The sequence below is a fragment of the Dreissena polymorpha genome, chromosome 12, assembly GCF_020536995.1.
Source record: "Dreissena polymorpha isolate Duluth1 chromosome 12, UMN_Dpol_1.0, whole genome shotgun sequence".
In the NCBI taxonomy this organism is placed as follows: Eukaryota; Metazoa; Mollusca; class Bivalvia; order Myida; family Dreissenidae; genus Dreissena; species Dreissena polymorpha.
The window spans coordinates 46351711-46369847 of record NC_068366.1 but is presented as its reverse complement, the minus strand read 5'-3'; the positions used below and the strand labels follow the sequence as shown (position 1 = coordinate 46369847).

The window sequence follows — 18137 nt, the reverse complement described above, 5'->3', positions numbered from 1 at the left end:
TAATCATGATTAGTAATTGTCTGTTTAGTTTAAGCATAGATATTTGAGCCCGATTATGGCGTATTAGACATATTTGGACTTTTGGACTAGTATTCCAATATTTTGTTGAAATCCGACGCGTCTGAAAAGAACAATCGTGATATATAGTTTGCATTTCACCATATTTGGTCCCCATTCCGCATGTAGTATCATAAACTGGGCAGCGCATCCTTATTGCGTCTATGCGTCATTTTATGAGCAATGCAAACGGAACATTACTTCTTACAGACTCGGTGACGTTTCACAAAAAACTTTTTACATTCTATTTCGGAGACATGTTTACAATAGTCCAAACATGTCTAATACGCCATAATCGAGCTCAAATATCTATGCTTAAACTAAACAGACTAATCAGGATTAACAATTACACCGTTACTTACACAACTGCAGACGATGCATCTTATGAGGTTGAAAGAATTCGCGCTTTCTAAAAGTTAGCAAAAATATAAACCGAAATTGTTTTATTAAAACAAGTTAACAGAATTTTAACACGTGTCGAAAGTAATAATCAATAAATGTGGTTTTCAACAAAATATATGTTTGATAATTTACAGGAATAATGTTCGCCCCAAACACTTTTCCATCAGTATTTTTTGCGAGACTGTAGTGGAAATAACTTTTTTTGCTAAATGTTTGCTCTTCGGTCAAAAACAATTATTAACATACTAAAATCATAAAGCTGAAATATTTCGATATTCATATATAAATACAGACACACATTAGTGTAAGAAACGATTCAAACCTGCGCGCATAAAGATGCTCACGTCCGCACCAAAGACCTATAACAAATGTATTCTATAGGTCTTTATTCGCACGTAGCGACGCCCAAATGCTAAGTTCCGTAAATAAAAACACGTTGAAGTGAGGACATAAAGAAACTCCAGCAAGAACGTAAAAAGCTGAAGTGATAACGTGTAGATGTTCATATAAGGCGATAAATTGAATTATTCTCGGTTTGATAAATACGGTATAGTATGGTTTTATGCATGTTATTTAGAAAAGCGATTATGGTAATGGTTTAGCGCGAAAAATGCACGGGTTTTGTGTTTGAGATTTAGCGCAAAAGCGCACGAGTTTTTTTTGTTTTGGGGTATTTATGATTTGCAAATCTATTGAGTCGCCATTCGAGGTGTGTATTTGACAGGCACAAGTTATGGAAAAATATGCAATAATAAAGTCGATATTAAGTTTATTTTCAGTGCGGTTTTTGCCCATGTGAGATGGGATCTAAACAAGAACCGATTCCTTTACCGAAAAAGTCGATGGGTGTCTGAAGCAGCTAAGTTTTCTTGATTATATTGATTCATCTTTTACTTCATATTGTGTTTTAATGTGGATGTTAATCTCGGTATGTTAAAATGTCAGTGTTATTTTTTTTTGTTTTCTTACGTAATGAACGTTTAATTTTAAAGATATTCTTATTTTACGATTACTTAATTTTTTCGTTTTGGTGTAACTGGTTAAATGTTGACGTCGGTTTAATATAACTGTTGAATAATTTCGTCGTATGCATATATATATATATATATATATATATATATATATATATATATATATATATATATATATATATATATATATATATATATATATATATATATATATATATTACTCGGAATACTTATGATTAATCTACATTCTTTTTAAGTATTATTTTATGGATTTATGGTTTGAGTGATTTATTTGTTTCTTGTTGATGTCCGGGGTGTGTAGGGGGTGCTTTTGATGTTTGTTTGTTATGTTAATTTGCGCAATATGATTGATAATGTTTTTTACATGTTTTGCTAAAGAATACTTAATTGTTACAATATAATAATAGCTGCTTATTTGTAGACTTTTTACATGCCACACATCAGCATGTTAAGTATTCATAATGACATGTCTTACATCATTTAAATAGTATCGTTTCAGTTATTTAGACATCTGAACAAAGATGTTACACCGTTTACAGTCCTCTCGAGACTCATCAACTGAGCGGTGCCATTGAGGTCGATCTTCGTTGCACATGGAACACATACGGGCGTCAGAAGCATTGTTTTTGCATTTATACGCCGAAAGTCCTGTCAAATACAAACACCCACTCATACTTTGTCTTTGGGTTATTATTTGTATCATAATGATGTTGATAGGATGATAATGAAATGGTTGATAATGATGATAAGAATTTAATAGTATTTTGAGAATAGAGAATAATAAATTTACTCATAACTATGAGTAAAGTGTATTCTTAACGAATTTCACGTGCTACTGCAAATATATTATCTGTCTCACGTGCGCATGTGGGTAAATGTACGTAGGAAATGGCAATACTGTGCACATGTAACGCTTAAAATGCCGACGCAATGAATATATCACGCGGACAAAAATCGCTCACTTGCAAAAGTCCACATGAAAAGATGAAGAAGTGCGCACGTAAAGGCTCGCACGTGTACACATAAATACTCTAAAGTGCTCTTGTGAAGACTCTAAAGTACACACGTTAGACTCTCAAGTACACAAGTAAGACTCTCAAGTGCACAAGTAAGACTCTCACGTGCACACGTAAGACTCTCAAGTACACACATAATACTCTCACGTGCACTCGTAAAGGCCCTCAAATGCACATGTAAAGTACACACGTAATACTCTCAAGTACACATGTAAAGACTGTCTAGCACACACGTAAGACTCTCAAGTACACACGTAAAGACTGTCTAGTTCACACGTAAGACTCTCAAGTACACATGTAAATACTCTCAAATGTGCATGTAAAGACTCTCAAGTACGCATGTATTGACTCTCGGGTGCGTATTTAAAGACTCTCAAGTGTTAAAAATATAAAGACTCAAGTGCACATGTAAGGACTCTTAAGTGCACATGTAAGGACTCTGAAGTACACACGTAAGACTTTCAAGTGCACATGTAAAGACTCTCAAGTGTTAATATAAAGACTCTCAAGTGCACATGTAAGGACTCTTAAGTACACACGTAAGACTCGCAAGTGCGCATGTAAGGACTCTTAAGTGCACATGTAAAGACTCTTAAGTACACATGTGAAGACTATCAAGTGCACATGTAAAGGCTCTCAAGTGTACATGTAAAGACTCTCAAGTGCGTATGCAAAGACTCTCAAGTACACACGTAAGACTCTAAAGTACACACGTAAGACTCTTAAGTGCACACGTAAGGACTATTAGGTGCACATGTAAGGACTCTCAAGTGCACATGTAAGGACTCTCTAGTGCACACGTAAAGACTCTCAAGTGCAAATGTAATGACTCTCAAGTGCACATGTAAAGACTCTCAAGTACACATGTAAAGACTCTCAAGTGTTAATGTAAAGACTATCAAGTGCACATGTAAAGACTCTCAAGTGCACATGTAAAGACTCTCAAGTGCAAATGTAAAGACTCTCAAGTGCAAATGTAAAGACTCTCAAGTGCACATGTAAAGACTCTCAAGTGCTAATGTAAAGACTCTCAAGTGCACATGTCAAGAATTATAAGTACACACGTAAGACTCGCACGTGCACATGTAAAGACTCTCAAGTGCACATGTCACGAATCTAAAGTGCACATGTAAAGACTCAAAAGTGCGTTCGTATCGACTCTTAGGTGCGTACGAAAAGAAATAAAGTGCAAACGTTAACGCGCTCAGTGCTTTATCAACGCGCGCAAGTGCATACGTATATGTGCTTAAGTTCGCACGTCAATAATATATAGTTGATTTTTGTCCATTGGCTTGCGAATGGACTTAATAACCACAAATTGAAAAGATTGAGTGTAAAAAATGCGGTAAAAATTCCCGGAGGTAGGAGGATGTTGGTCGACGAAATAGAATAGATAATAAACATCGAATTTTCTGATTCTTACTTTTTTCCAATATTGTCTTCTGAGAATTTTTCTAGCACCACTTTTAGTCAATTTTTCTAAAACCAATTTTAGTGAAAAAACGTTCTTGCAAAATAAAACAAACATCATTCGTAAAACAATTCTATTAATTGACAAATGCTTTTAACGTTTACTATACAGAGGAATCACGTGATAGTCAAGATGGCGACGTCTTTATATGCCAAGGCAGGTTTTTCGCCGTTTTATACCCTTTATTTATTGTATTAATTTTTAAAATGCCGCTAATTTTCCAGCCATACCATAGGATAAAGGATGGTTTGCAATATTTCACCACTTTTTGTTTCATTTATGTGTACTTTTTTTGGTAGCCTTTTAGATTTTCATTCGGTAAGCTGTTCCTTTAACATTTACTTCAGCAGAAACTTCCCGGTATCTTGCCAATGGACTTTCAACGCAAAATTACACGCTATTATTGTTATTAATAAACTTACTTTCGACTGGACTGTTTATTTCCTTAATGTATTGAGCCATTGGTAAATTCGAGGAAGTAAATTTTTGAGACACACAAGGTGAAACTCGAAACCAAAATTTTCAAATTCGAGGATATTAATGTTTGAGAAACACAAGGCGAACATCGAAACTAGCAGTCAAAGGCGTGTACATCTACGATGAAAAGAATGCAAGCTAGTCAATGAATGCAAGATAGTCAAGGTGAAACTGGTAACCTCGGAGGAAAGAAACTTTTGTCCGACAATTCTTCCAATAAATCTTAAATTTCTCTGTACAACATGGAAGCCATCCATGCACCCAGCACGTGATTGCACGAGACTTGCCCAACACATGATGAATTGCCTTGATAAAAATCGCAAGGCCAACACATCAATACGACAGGATCATGTGTATCGCAAGGCCAACACATCAATACGACAGGATCATGTGTATCGCAAACAAGGACAGGTCACGACAATCCCTAAAGCGTTAACGCCGTCTGAGGATTGGTCTTAGATAAAGGAGCGATTGTGACTATTTTATTTATTCTCAAAATCCCATTGTCCACTTTAAATATAACATGTCAGGCTTTTACAATACATGAGACTGGGATCAGGTGTTTAATCGTTTTGGTTACATTTGAATCTACATGTAGATATATATATATATCAAACTTCGTGACGCATTTAAATCAATTCTTCAATAATTCGACATACTAGTATTCGACGGTATTGAACTTTTTGTGTCGCGTTCAAGTTGGATGTCATTTTAAACACAATGAATTATTATAGTGTCACTATCGAGCGAAAGAGTCAGCCTACTTTGGTTCTGAGGCACCTATTCTGATGAGCATCCTTTCTACTGATTACTTTCCTACATGTCGGGCGCTTGAAAGACAATGGGTGCCCATACTTAAAAATGGGTAAGCAACCCTCCAAACTAGGGGCTCGAACCTTCGACCTCACTTATAAAATACGGATACGGGTAGCATAAAATGTAACAATTAGGGTATGCACTTAGATGCCCACAGACAAATAAAACGGTAAATTATTTCACCAGGAATATATTATAATTCAATAAAGTTGTCACAAGTTATAAATAGATATATACATAAATGGGTAGGATAATCATGTCGACAACCAAACTTCCTCATGCGCAGTCTTAAAAGAGAAAGATTTATTGGAACGTCTCATAAAGGAATTGAACCTCTTCACGACAACCAAACTTCCTCATGCGCAGTCTTAAAAGAGAAACATTTATTTGAACGTCTCATAAAGGAATTGAACCTCTTCACGACAACCACCATGCATATTACGAGCGTTATACTGAGCTTTGTCAGCCTACATCTTGTTTTCACGGGGTGTACAGGAAAAACAATAGCTTCAGACGGCTTTGCGCCTGACAGAGGTGCGTGCATTGAAATACGACCGCGTGAACCGCTAGTTCAATATTTTCTGTATTTTCGTTTTATTGAGCTCGTAAATTACAGACAATGGCGCTGCCATGGTAGAGTTACTCCAGCTGCTGACCAGCGACACCGGTGAAGACGCGCAGACACCAGATGTCGGTATCCATAGCGACCAAGAGGCCGTCTCCATGGCGATGTCAGATACCGTTCTGAAGGAGATCATATCGGCCATCACGCAGGATTTGGACCTGGATCTACAGACTCTCCTAAAAGGTGTGCTTTGGTTTCACTTAAATTAGCATAATATTCTTCATACATGTACTTATAAAAACTTATTTGTCGATGAACATTTTTTTGTTTGGTATGTTCTCAAATCGTTACGCTTAAACACGGCATTGTGTTAGCATATTTTTGACCCATTCAAAATAATATCATACATGCATATCGTTTTCAAACATGTTATTTCCACCAAACAATCAATCGATATATAGAATTCTACGTATTTCGTGACCATATAAATGTTATGATGCTAATTAATATATTTTTATGTTTATTATATATATATCTATCTATCTATGTCTCTGTCTCTGTCTTTCTATCTATGTCTCTCTCTCTCTTACTGTCTCTCTCTGTCTCTGTCTGTCTGTCTGTCTTTCTCTCCTCTCTCTCTGTCTGTCTATGTCTGTCTCTCTGTCTCTGTCTCGTCTGTCTCTGTCTATCTCTCTCTGTGTCTGTCTCTCTGTCTGTCTCTATCTCTCTGTCTCTGTATCTCTCTCTATCTCTCTCTCTCTATCTCTCTCTTCTCTTCTCTCTCTCTATCTCTATCTGTATCTCTCTATCTCTATCTCTATCTGTCTCTCTCTCTATCTCTCTTCTCTGTCTGTCTCTCTCTCTCTCTCTCTATCTATGTCTCTATCTCTCTCTCTCTCTATCTCTCTCTCTCTCTCTGTCTCTCTATATATCTCTCTCTCTCTCTCTATATAGAGATCTAGATAGAGATCTCTCTCGATCTCGGAGAGTCTCTCTCTCTCTCTATCTGATCTTATCTCTGAGAGAGAGAGTCTCTCCTCTCTCTCTCTATCTCTCTCTCTCTCTCTCTCTCTCTCTCTCGAGCTCTCTCTCTCTCTAGTCTATCTCTATCTCTGCTCTCTCTCTCTCCCTCTCTCTCTCTCTCTCTCTCTTCTAGTGCTAATCGTACTACCTACCGTCACTTTATTAATAGGTAAATATCCAACATGAATGCGACTTTCAGATTGCAGCAACGGCAGCTGTCAGTTTTGCACTGACACACAGTGGTTTTTAAAATTCTGCGTCAAAGCTTCCATTATCGAATTCGGGTTTGAGGTCATCGTCTCTGTGAATGGAATAACGATCTTCAGCAGGGAGATCAGCATTAAAAATCCACCGCCCTTCTGCGTTAATAAGATCCCAGGTCTGGCGTAACATAGCTGACGTGTGCCTGCAGGTCTACGACGTCGATCTTGCCAGAGAAAGCGCTTGTGTCAAGGTCACTTTCAAGATCAAGTTGGGTCCCATCTCGAAAAAGATCGATTTAAAATTGGGGTGTTTTCAGATTCCATCTTTAAGAGATAACACAGGAGTCACGTCCGGTAACAAGAATGAAGGACTCGCGTTCATTAGTGTACATTAGATACCAACGACTCTCTTGAAGCAACTTAACCAGTCTCTACCAGCTGCATGTGTACATTAGATACCAACGGGCCTCCTAACGCAACTAAACCAGCCCCTACCAGCTTCATGTGTACATTAGATACCAACGACTGAAAAGAACATGGAATCTGTTCTGATGTACTGTGATATCTATAAATTACAAACTCTTTGTAAATTGACACATCTTGTTTAAATCGCAAGTTTACTATGTTTACACCATTAATGTTTGTACAAATTAAAAAGTTAGCATCATGTTGACGTCACTACGTTATTGTGCGCGTTTGAACGGTTAGAAAAATATCGGATCAGTGTGGGGACTTCATATTACAAACGCGCGGTTGCACTTTCTTGAAAAAATACTTATTTGTTTAAAAAGATCATGATACCTATAGAAAACTCTCACGAATGAGCGGGCTCTCCACTTTATCCCATTACAAATGGTGAAATATTTAAAAAGACATCATTAACAATATTAACTGGGGTCGCGCTTTATTCTCCAAACACAGATCTTAAAAAGTCAGGAGGAATAGGCACCGTTGTAAAGTCTTTCTTGAATTATCGACCGGAAAAAAATAAAACCATATATGTGTGCAAATTAAGCGTAGGTAACCATTCACATGACGCATATTTTATTGGCGTCGCCCTGGAGGGCGGCGACTAGTATGTAATGCATTTTTTTTCGCTTATGGGAGGAGAAGTTATTTTACGGATCAATGGATATATTTTTGTTTTAAGAATATCTTGCGTAGTGGTGATTTTTTGTGTAAATTAGTGTAAATAAGTACTGCATTTGTGCCTATTACATTTATTACAACATTTATTGCAAATAATGCAAAACTAATTGTTTTAATTAATAACTGATCCACAACTGATCACAGGGGAAATATCACAGGGACTGGGCAAATACGCGAAACTTTCTGGTTTTGTATAAAAACAAATGATGTTTTGTATAAAATCAAAACATAATCAAAATGTATTTATTTTGTGGTTTTTCTAATTTGCTTATTTAGTGGAGAATCAATGTAGTACGATATTTGACGACCTATCGCGCAAGCAAGTTTATTGGAAGGCGTAGTGGTACGAAAACGTACAATGTATTAGTTTATTAATAGACATACACCAAATAGCAGTACATAAGTGAATGTTAGCCGGAATAGCTCAGTTGGGAGAGCGTTAGACTGAAGTTGTTTACGCAACAGTCATCTAAAGGCCCCCCGGTTCAATCCCGGGTTCCGGCACGAACGGAACAGTTCGGCGGCTGACAATTTTTTCAGTCAGGTTAATAAATATAATAAAGCTTTATTTTATGTAGACATTTTAAAATCCATTTTCCTACAATTGGACATTTTTATTAAAATTAATGGATGCAACGTGGTGACAACGTTAATTAAAATTTCTTACATCACTTAAATATCTTATAAAAAAATACACGTGTTTTTATATTAACAAATAAATGCAAACAAAACATCTATTATCCATGTATTTTTATGGTTGTCTATCATAGGCCTATCCCTACTACATATAGAGTGCGAAGCGCGACACGTATTATTGATTGTGACAATGAGTTGCGATAAAGGAAGCAGCCGCTTATCAAGGAGGAGCTGTGTCCCAGCAACCCGTTTCCCTAGAGTCAAGCACTTCTCGGAGTTTTTTTTAAGAACCACATATAGAGCGCGAAGCGCGACACGTATTACTATCCAGGTGGTATGGACCCTTTAGCATTATCCGACCATTATGTCCATAGTTATCTTCCTTAGAAGTTGAGAAATTTTGAAATCCTTGTTCGAAGTCCAAAATTTTCATCCGATTGTTCCCAAACATTCACGTTTTTTTTTATCAATAAGGACCCAACCCAAACTCTATATGAGCAATATCGGACCATAAGTCCAGAATTATGTCTCTTTGAATTTAAAAATAAAAGTGAAAAACTGCTTGGATAGGTGATTATGTCAACATTTTTCATCAGATTCTTTCCAAACTTACAGTGTTTTCATATCAATGAGCATTTTTACCTCATTTAAAATGAGAAACATCGGGACAATAAGTCCAGAACTGTTTTCTATTAAATTTGACAAAATAAACAATTTCCACTTGTTAAAAAGATTTCACAACTTTCGTCTGAATCTTTCCAAACTTGTTAAGTGTTTTTATATCAGTATTACTCGAACCCTATTGAAAATGATGAATATCGGAGCAATAAATCTATTAGGATCTTTTACTGAATTTCAAAGTATTGTGAAATGCAGTTTCCTTATACAATTTACAGTTTTCATTCATTTTTTTTCAAACTTTTACAGTGTTTTCATATCAATGAGTACTCAACCCCTATCGTAAATGAGCAACGTAGGAATAAGTTCAGAATCATCTCCCCTTGAAGTTGAGAAAAATATTAAATACGCTTACAAGATGAAGCAGATTTTTTAAAACCTACACAGTTCTGTTCCATTAATGAAAACTGCACACGGATACCAGTAAAAAAGGAAACCAATGTAAATAAAATGAACTATGAAATATTTTGGGGTTACAACACAAAATCATAGATAATGGTTATTATGGAGTTATAACACAACATCATAAATAATGGTTATTTGGGGGTTATAACACACAATCATAGATAATGGTTATACCAGTATCTTTTTCTATTTTGTTTAAAATAATCGGCCAATATATTAATATTTACAGTAGAAAAAATTGTTCCATGTAACTTCATTGAGTGCCCTTTACACTGAAATTCCCGACGCCCTTTGATGCTTTGCATCAATACTTATCTTGTAAATCCATGTAATACCAGTTGCATATCTGGTATGTTTTTAATGTACATTAATAATGGGAAAGATTATTACAGGAAATGTCACCAAATCCATAAATATTTCGACTTAAATATACCATATACATGTACATACATTTGAGCGAATATATACACGTACTGTTTAAGTTTTCACATCACATAATCATATATGTATTCAAAGAATATGAAAAAAATAATGCATTCAGTTTCGGTATGATATTTTAGTGGACTTGATTTTTACATATATTTTGTCTTGAGCTAGAAGTATATATTAAAATTCCATGTATGTTTAAATTGGTCAATCATAAGATAGGGTGTATGCTTGTAACCTTGGTAGATATATTGTTGAAAACGGGTTTACTTGAACTGCGATGACACTACGCTGTCTCACTAATAATTAAAATTTATTCCACCAAAATTTTTCTTAAAAGGGACTTGTTCACCGTTTTGCAACATAAACGTGTGCATTTAATTCAAACAAACAAAATAACATTTCTGCCAATTTCATGCTGCGAAAGATGTATACAATATGTGTTTGTTTATAGATATTCATCCGACGAACTAAAAATAAGAATGAAGCGTTTGTAACGATCTTAATCGATAATTTAGCAAACATTTGCATTACTTACTTAGCGTTTTAAAGTACAATCCACTTTCAAAAGCCAAGTGGTAACAAGTTAGCTTAGCAAAAAACTGACAGATATGTTATACTTGATCATATTTCTTGTTGTTATAAAAACTATTCCAAATCGTACAGATATGATCGTAGATTCATTCATTTTTTTTTAAACACGAAACTATGAGAAACAAGTCCCTTTAATATAATATACTAATCGAATATAAGTTAACAAATAAGAAGAAGAATGCGTTTCTACTGGATTTTTTTGCAGTGAACATTGTTTCAAATTGTGCACCATTGAAAAGGATCCACATTGTTTAAAGTTGCCTTCAAATGCCGCCATCATGATCATGCCATAAAGCAAACTTTAACCCGTCGTAATTAAAAGAACATTGGGCCAGATTGTCAATTCCGTAATAACCAATTAATAAAATATTAAAAACAGTTGTTCATGCTGGTGATGACCATGTACAATGATTAGGTGTAACAAATATGCGTTTCCTTTTTTGTTAAGTGGACTTATTTTAGGAAATCATGACTAGTGTATTGAAGTTTATTTTTCACCTAACATAACATAGACTAAAAAAATGTCTCTTGAAAATAACAAATGTTTCTTTTAAATCGATCAGTTTCTGCCCTGAATCAAAACTAATACCAGCTTTTTAATGTCCCTTATCAACTAAATATTTCTTCCAACAATCATCAGGTTAGGTTCTTTTCCAAATGAGATAAGACAAAGTCGTGTATAGTGACGAACTGGTTGGTCGGTCTAGCACGTCGGTCTTAATCATGCTATGAACGGACACCGGCGTTACTTATCGGTCAATAAAGAACTCTGTGTCGTTCTCATTAAACGTCTCGTTTGATGCCTACGAAATGGCAGTCCGAATTAATGTTTATTGACTGATTGCTGAACATTTTATCAATTAAATATTTTGTCAATGTAAATTATTGACCCGAAACAAATTGTGACAATTGACACCAACGGCTCTGCACATGGTAGCATGCATTCATTAAACAGAAAGCAGGTACCATTTTTTGCAGGAAAATATTTCACTTGAACACGGTAAAAAACATTCAATTGTTTTAAAAACAATGGCAGAAAACTTCCCTTCTGTACAATTGGAATCAAATGTGTTTGAAAAACAATCGCAAAAAACTTCCCTACTGTACAATCACCCCCGGAAACCCGATATGCTGTGAGAAGTTGGATGTGCTTGGAGAAGTTGCCGATAGATTTCGATGAATTTCGGTAGGGTAAGTAAATCCAGTTCTATATTTGTTTAAAGGCATTTTTGAATTAAAATATATTTTGGTGTATGCAAAGGAGGTATTACCATGTATGTTAGAAAAATCCTGGTTATTAATATTCAGGATTTATTGAAATATGGCTATTTAAAGTCGACGATGCAGGGATTTGTCCCATATTTAGCACTTTATTTACAAATTTCTTTAAAGGTATGCCAGTGAACAAGTTTACCCATAATTGGAACTATAGGCAGAACATATTATTATAAATGTTTAGATTGCCTACCTGACGTATATTTTTACCTATATGAATCAATTGCTTTACATTTACAATGATTTTCAAACAATAAAAAAAGATACAAAAAAGCTGGAAATTAACTTAGCTTCAGAACGGATATAAATATAAAACCTCAAAGTTCAATGAAAATGATCTACAATGCATCAGAGTGGACATAAATCAGCTGTAATAGTGAGCTATTAAGTTTATAAATGAACAGCACTCATGTCATATCTCGACATCTTTGTACTGCACTATGTCATATCTTTTTTTCATCAACATGTTGAATGTACAGTCGAATTTTTCCAATACGATTTTTTTTTAAGAAACCCTGGCGGATATGTTACTCGGGGACATTGGTTAATATAATTGTCTGTGCAAAAACTTGTTCACTGGCATACCTTTAAAGAAATTTGTAAATAAAGTGCTATATATGGGACTAATCCCTGCATCGTCGACTTTAAATAGCCATATTTCAATAAATCCTGAATATAAATAACCAGGGTTTTTCTAACATACATGGTAATACCTCCTTTGCATACACCAAAAAATATTTAAATTCAAAAATGCCTTTAAACAATTAAAGAACTGAATTTTCTTACCCTACCGAAATTCATCGAAATCTATCGGCAACATCTCCTAGCACATCCAACTTCTCACAGCATATCGGGTTTCCGGGGGTGACAATTGGAATCAAATGTACTGAGAATGTTTCATTTGTCTCCGGAACGGAAATCGTACATCCCTAGAAATGTACATGGCATGTCCCGTATAAAACGAGTATTAATTGAAGTTTAACAAAAGGATTAAACTCCTTCGCAACACCCTCCATGCAGACCATGAGGCTTCATACTGAGTGCTCTCAGCTTTCAACTTTTGTTCATTGAGAGTCTGAGGGAAACAATCGTCACAGACGACGTTGTGCTTCACACAGGTACGTGCATTAACGTATGAACACATTTAATTAACATTTAATACGTTCACAATTTCTGTATTTTCATATTATTGAATTTGTATACAATGAAAGCATGACATTACAGACGATAACGCCGCCATGGTCAACTTACTCCAGCTGCTGACCAGCGACTCCGTTGACGACGCACAGACACCAGATGTCGTTATTCATAGCGACCAAGAGACCGTCTTCATGGAGGTGTCAGGCACCGTTCTGCAGGATGTGAATAGGGATCTTCAGGCTCTAATGCAAGGTTTACGGTCCTCTTTGTTACCTTAGTTGTACTTTTATATTGCATCCTCAATGACCCGCAACTAGTTTTCATAAAAAAAGACGAAGAAAGATGTGGTTTATTCTGCAACAATCGTGGTTGAAGATTAATTTTGAAAAGGTATTTCCGGAAATTCGAATAGATTGTTAAGTAAAATACACGCGCTTAAACGAGCAATCTATGAATTATCTGGCAAATTATGTCTGCACTAAAATCACATTTGATGCTTTTATTTTGTTCATGACGCATTTTATGTGCATTTATTGGCATAATTAAATTGCTATCACACACTTGCTTTAATTCCAACTCACCGGAACTCCAAAACGTTGGTCATTACGCAATAAACAACACTTAGCTGTTAGTGACATACAAACGTTATATATTTTTGTATCGTACCATCGATATGCCTCTAAAAAGGATATTTCCAAAAAGCAAAATTTGAAATGAAGTACTTATAGTACTACCTTTCTCAATATCCAGTTGGTATTTATGAAATGAAATGTAAACAAAATGTGTCAATAAAATAATTTGTTTCTAGCTCAAAATTATTACTGAATGACTACTTAATAAAACATTTGTAGTATATTAATCTTATTATGACTTGCGGATACGACTTTCAGGCTGCAGCCAGGGCCGGTGTAAGTTTTGCACTCGTGCCAAGTGGTTCAAAGCCTGCATCGAAGCTACCATTCTCAAACTCGGATTTGAGTTCAAAGTCTCTCTGAGTGGAAGAACAGATAAGCATTAGCAACCCACAACCTTTTTGCGTCAACAAGATCCCCGGTCTGAGTCGCATTGCTTACGTCTGCATGGAGATCTACGACGTGGATGTGGTCAACAAAAAGCGTGCGTCAAAATCACCTTCAGGATCAAAATTCTTAAAAAGAACATCAAAATAAAGCTCGGATGCTTCAGGATTCCGCACGCAACCCTACCAAAGTTTGCCATGGTCTCTGATAAATTGGAAGAAGCGCTCACTTTGGACGGCTCTCCTTAAAGTTCTCAAAGGGCATTGCAACCGTCCGTATAACTTACTAATTTGCAACCGTCCGTATAACTTACATATCGACTACGTCAACCATTTGTAAACGAAGAGAAACATTAGCTTTTTATATGATATAGTATGTTAAGACTCCTTACTAACCTTGGGTAAACCAGCATGCAACAACACGCATGTGTCAACAATGAAGCATTGGTGTGTTGTATTTTACTTGGGTTGAATGTCTTGTCATAGTGCACTGATGTTTGTCAATAAAGTTGCTTATTCGAGAGCATCAAAAAGTATTTGAGTTTTGTGTTTTAAGGTAACAGTCAGATATTCATTCGAGAAAAAGAGTTAGTAGTCTGTTCCTGTGATAGTCAAACTATTTTAGTTAATTATTCATTCAAATTCTTCATTAAATACAACATGTCTACGATTATTTTCTTTATTGTAATACTTATAAATTTTGAGGATGTTTAACAATAGCATAGAACAATATTTGGGCAACATGTGCAATGTACACATTTCATACAAAATCAGTTTTCATTGCTCTTTCTCGCATCCTAAGATATCGTATGTGAAAGAATGCTTCAACCGGCCCTTAATAAAAAACCTCACTATATGGAAAAGTGCAATGTTTATAATTGGTGCATACAGATAGACGTATGAACAATATTAAATGTTTTTTTCTTTTAACATTTGATAAATCAGATTATTCTATTGATTGGGTAGATTTAGAAAAAAAACTCTGTGATTTTGTGTTAAAATACGTCAATCACGTACGTTGAAAGACAAATATATGTTCATGGTTACTTGGAAATTCTTCGTGAGGTTTATTTAATGCTTTAATAAAGCATACTTTTATTGTAAAACATTCTTACCGGATTTTGTTGTCAAACAATACCACAAGGAAAATATTTTCAGTTTTGAAACCGGATAGGAAATACAATTTAATACGTAGGGTTCATTTGACGTATATATTGTTAAAATATTCAACTCTATTTTTGATGAACGTATTTTGTGAGCACATTAAAATATGGAGGTGTCTTTGTTTCTTTGCCTTCCATGACCTGTAGTCAAAAGCTGCGACCATTTGCATTTTTTACAATATGTGCGTATTTATTTTTCACAGTATCAAGCCTTTAATGCTATATATTTTGTGCTATAAGGGAATAACACGTTTACATACACATTTCTTTCTGATAAAATTGAACATATTATATTCATGGTTGTAATTCAGCGTACTTTTTCTCTGTCGAAGGTTATACTATTCTCCGATAAAGGCGATTTTCTATTAATTAAAGTCACAAATGTAAAATACAGTTACTTTTTTGGTCTTCATTTTGAAAGAAATGTTGATGTGCATATGCATATTTTGCCATTACCATACCAGTCTCAAGTTTGGAGTAGAAATAGACACCGTTCAACAATACTTCAAACGAGTCTTAAGTACAAGAGAATCAGATTATAAAACTACAATAATTAAGCGAGATGATAAGCACTAAATAAGCGCGACATTTCTAGTTACACTTAGAACTACTTTCTAATCCAGTACGCTGTGATACAGAATGGTACATTTATCCTGGGCTCGAGCACCGCACTGGGTCAGTCTATAGCCGTGTAACGAATTCTTTAATTACACTTCATTTCCAATCATCATCATAATAACAGGAGAACAGTTTTGCAAATATATCTCATTTTGTTTTAGTCTACGCTTATGTCGTTGTTTCATATGCTGCCTTGCATGCACTCATATAGGTTAGTGTTACATTTGGTGAACATAATTTATGCACTACATATGAATATGGGCTGCTGAGGACAATCCTGCCTCTCATTTGTGTTCACTTCACAACTGAGGATTTGAGCTTAATTCAATAAACATATTTCATCCATGGTATTACTATATCTAGTTTCTATGATGTGGATTTACGTGGGTCAATTCCACCTACTCCTATACACATACGCTCGATAAACATAATCGGTAGATTACGTCTAATTATTTGGACTAATTCCACCCGATCAGTTCCAACATAGATATATTAGATGGTCTAAACGTAAATATCTTTAAAAGTTCTACACCATACAGTACGTTAACAGACATTTTATCCAGCTAAGGATAGAACAATGTAATAACTAAAGCATGACGTATTGGTTTTCTTCGAAGAAGTTCACTCGATGATTCATGCAAATGTGCCTATGCATAAATGAATGACACTGATTTGTGCTTGGACGACCATGTATCGTACACAGCCACTATACAAATTCCTATCGGCTACTCGAAATGTTTTGAGAATTATGTAATTATAAACGTATTGATTTTTTTCTTTTTAAATCCCTTATGAGAAATTATGATTGGGGACATTTTTCTCATGTTGTAGGTAAGAAGATCAAGCGTGTACTAATCTGATCATCAGTTCACCATTGAATGACATCAGAACTAAGGCATATAATTGCTAAGGGACCGATTACACAACACATACAAACTATCACATCTAACTGGAGATTTAATCTAAAACCCAACGATAAACAGTTAACAATATTCACAAACTTGTCTAAACACAATATGCCTGTGTTAATGTTTATAAAAACGTTGACGACATTACTGTTAATTGATACGCATCTGATCCTAAATGTTACAGGAGATTAATAAAGGCTTATCGAAATTGTTGGGTCATTTAACGATATTCCGACTTTGTAACATAATAACTGAATAGCTGTTATTTATTTTATGAAACAGAACACAATCATAAACAAAATCATATAAAAGGATGACCGAAAGCGTAAATAAATCCACGTATATCATGTATCGTTTCCCTGGTATTCAATAATGACTTATCTACACAAGCAGTTTGTTATTGGAGTGATTTAATAACTGATGCAAAGAATCCGGATTTCTTCAGTAAGTATGTAATGCTTAACTAATAAAATCTTATTACAACCAGTTGACTATTTAAAATTAAACATTAAAACATACCAAGAGTGCCATGATGGCCCTATGTTGCTCACCCGAGAAACATAGCTTTAGTCAAATACCACATACAGCCTATCAACCAACGAATCCACTGCTGAACTGAACTAAAGCAATATTTCAATAATGGAAGTTGGTTCAAGCGTTTTTCCTTAAAACTTATAATGTGACCTAGTTTTTGACACAATTTGACCAAGATGGCCCAGATGTTGTAACAATAAACATTCCAACCCAGTTTCATAAAGATTGAGTCATCAATTTGTTTCCCAGAGTGGCAACAATGTTGTTGTTGTTTTTTTAAATACAAAAACTGAATGTGCCACCTAATTTGTCAGCCCACTTGACTCTGAACTTCGCGAAGATATTGTCAAGATTGACATTCTGATCAAGTTTCATCAAGATTCATACATTTGGCTTTCAGAGTGGTACCAGGATTTTTCAAAGAGTAGACCTGGTAATCTAGTTATTGAACCCACTTGACCCTCATTAAAACCAGGCCTAGATTTTGTCAAAGTAAAAATTCACACAAAGTGTCATCATGATTGAATAAAAAAGGTGGCTTCTAGAGTGGTAGCAATTTTCTCTCTCTAAA

At 35.1% G+C, this 18137-nt stretch overlaps 1 protein-coding gene and 1 long non-coding RNA gene across 3 annotated transcripts; both read left to right on the top strand.

Annotated features, from left to right (window-relative positions):
- The first annotated feature begins 5436 nt into the window (after positions 1 to 5436).
- Positions 5437 to 7689, top strand: LOC127853004 (uncharacterized). 2 transcript variants are annotated; one of them, XM_052387128.1, is made up of 4 exons: positions 5437 to 5564; positions 5645 to 5765; positions 5848 to 6039; positions 7019 to 7689. In XM_052387128.1, exons 2-4 carry the CDS (start codon positions 5663 to 5665, stop codon positions 7207 to 7209), a joined length of 486 nt encoding a protein of 161 aa, XP_052243088.1. In that variant the 5' UTR covers positions 5437 to 5564; positions 5645 to 5662; the 3' UTR covers positions 7210 to 7689. The 2 variants fall into 2 exon arrangements, with proteins under 2 accessions (XP_052243088.1, XP_052243087.1); XM_052387127.1 differs by lacking the exon at positions 5437 to 5564 and having other exon boundaries at positions 5571 to 5765.
- A 5341-nt stretch (positions 7690 to 13030) lies between these two features.
- Positions 13031 to 14879, top strand: LOC127853010 (uncharacterized). The gene is made up of 3 exons (XR_008036399.1): positions 13031 to 13303; positions 13410 to 13577; positions 14216 to 14879. It is a non-coding gene; the product is annotated as an uncharacterized LOC127853010 (long non-coding RNA).
- Positions 14880 to 18137: the final 3258 nt, after the last annotated feature.

Coding starts and splice junctions, on each gene's coding strand:
- LOC127853004 (XM_052387128.1), top strand. CDS start 5,663: ATGCATATTACGAGCGTTATACTGAGCTTTGTCAGCCTACATCTTGTT. Junction 5,766..5,847: donor CGGCTTTGCGCCTGACAGAG/GTGCGTGCATTG, acceptor CGTAAATTACAG/ACAATGGCGCTGCCATGGTA. Junction 6,040..7,018: donor TCTACAGACTCTCCTAAAAG/GTGTGCTTTGGT, acceptor TGCGACTTTCAG/ATTGCAGCAACGGCAGCTGT.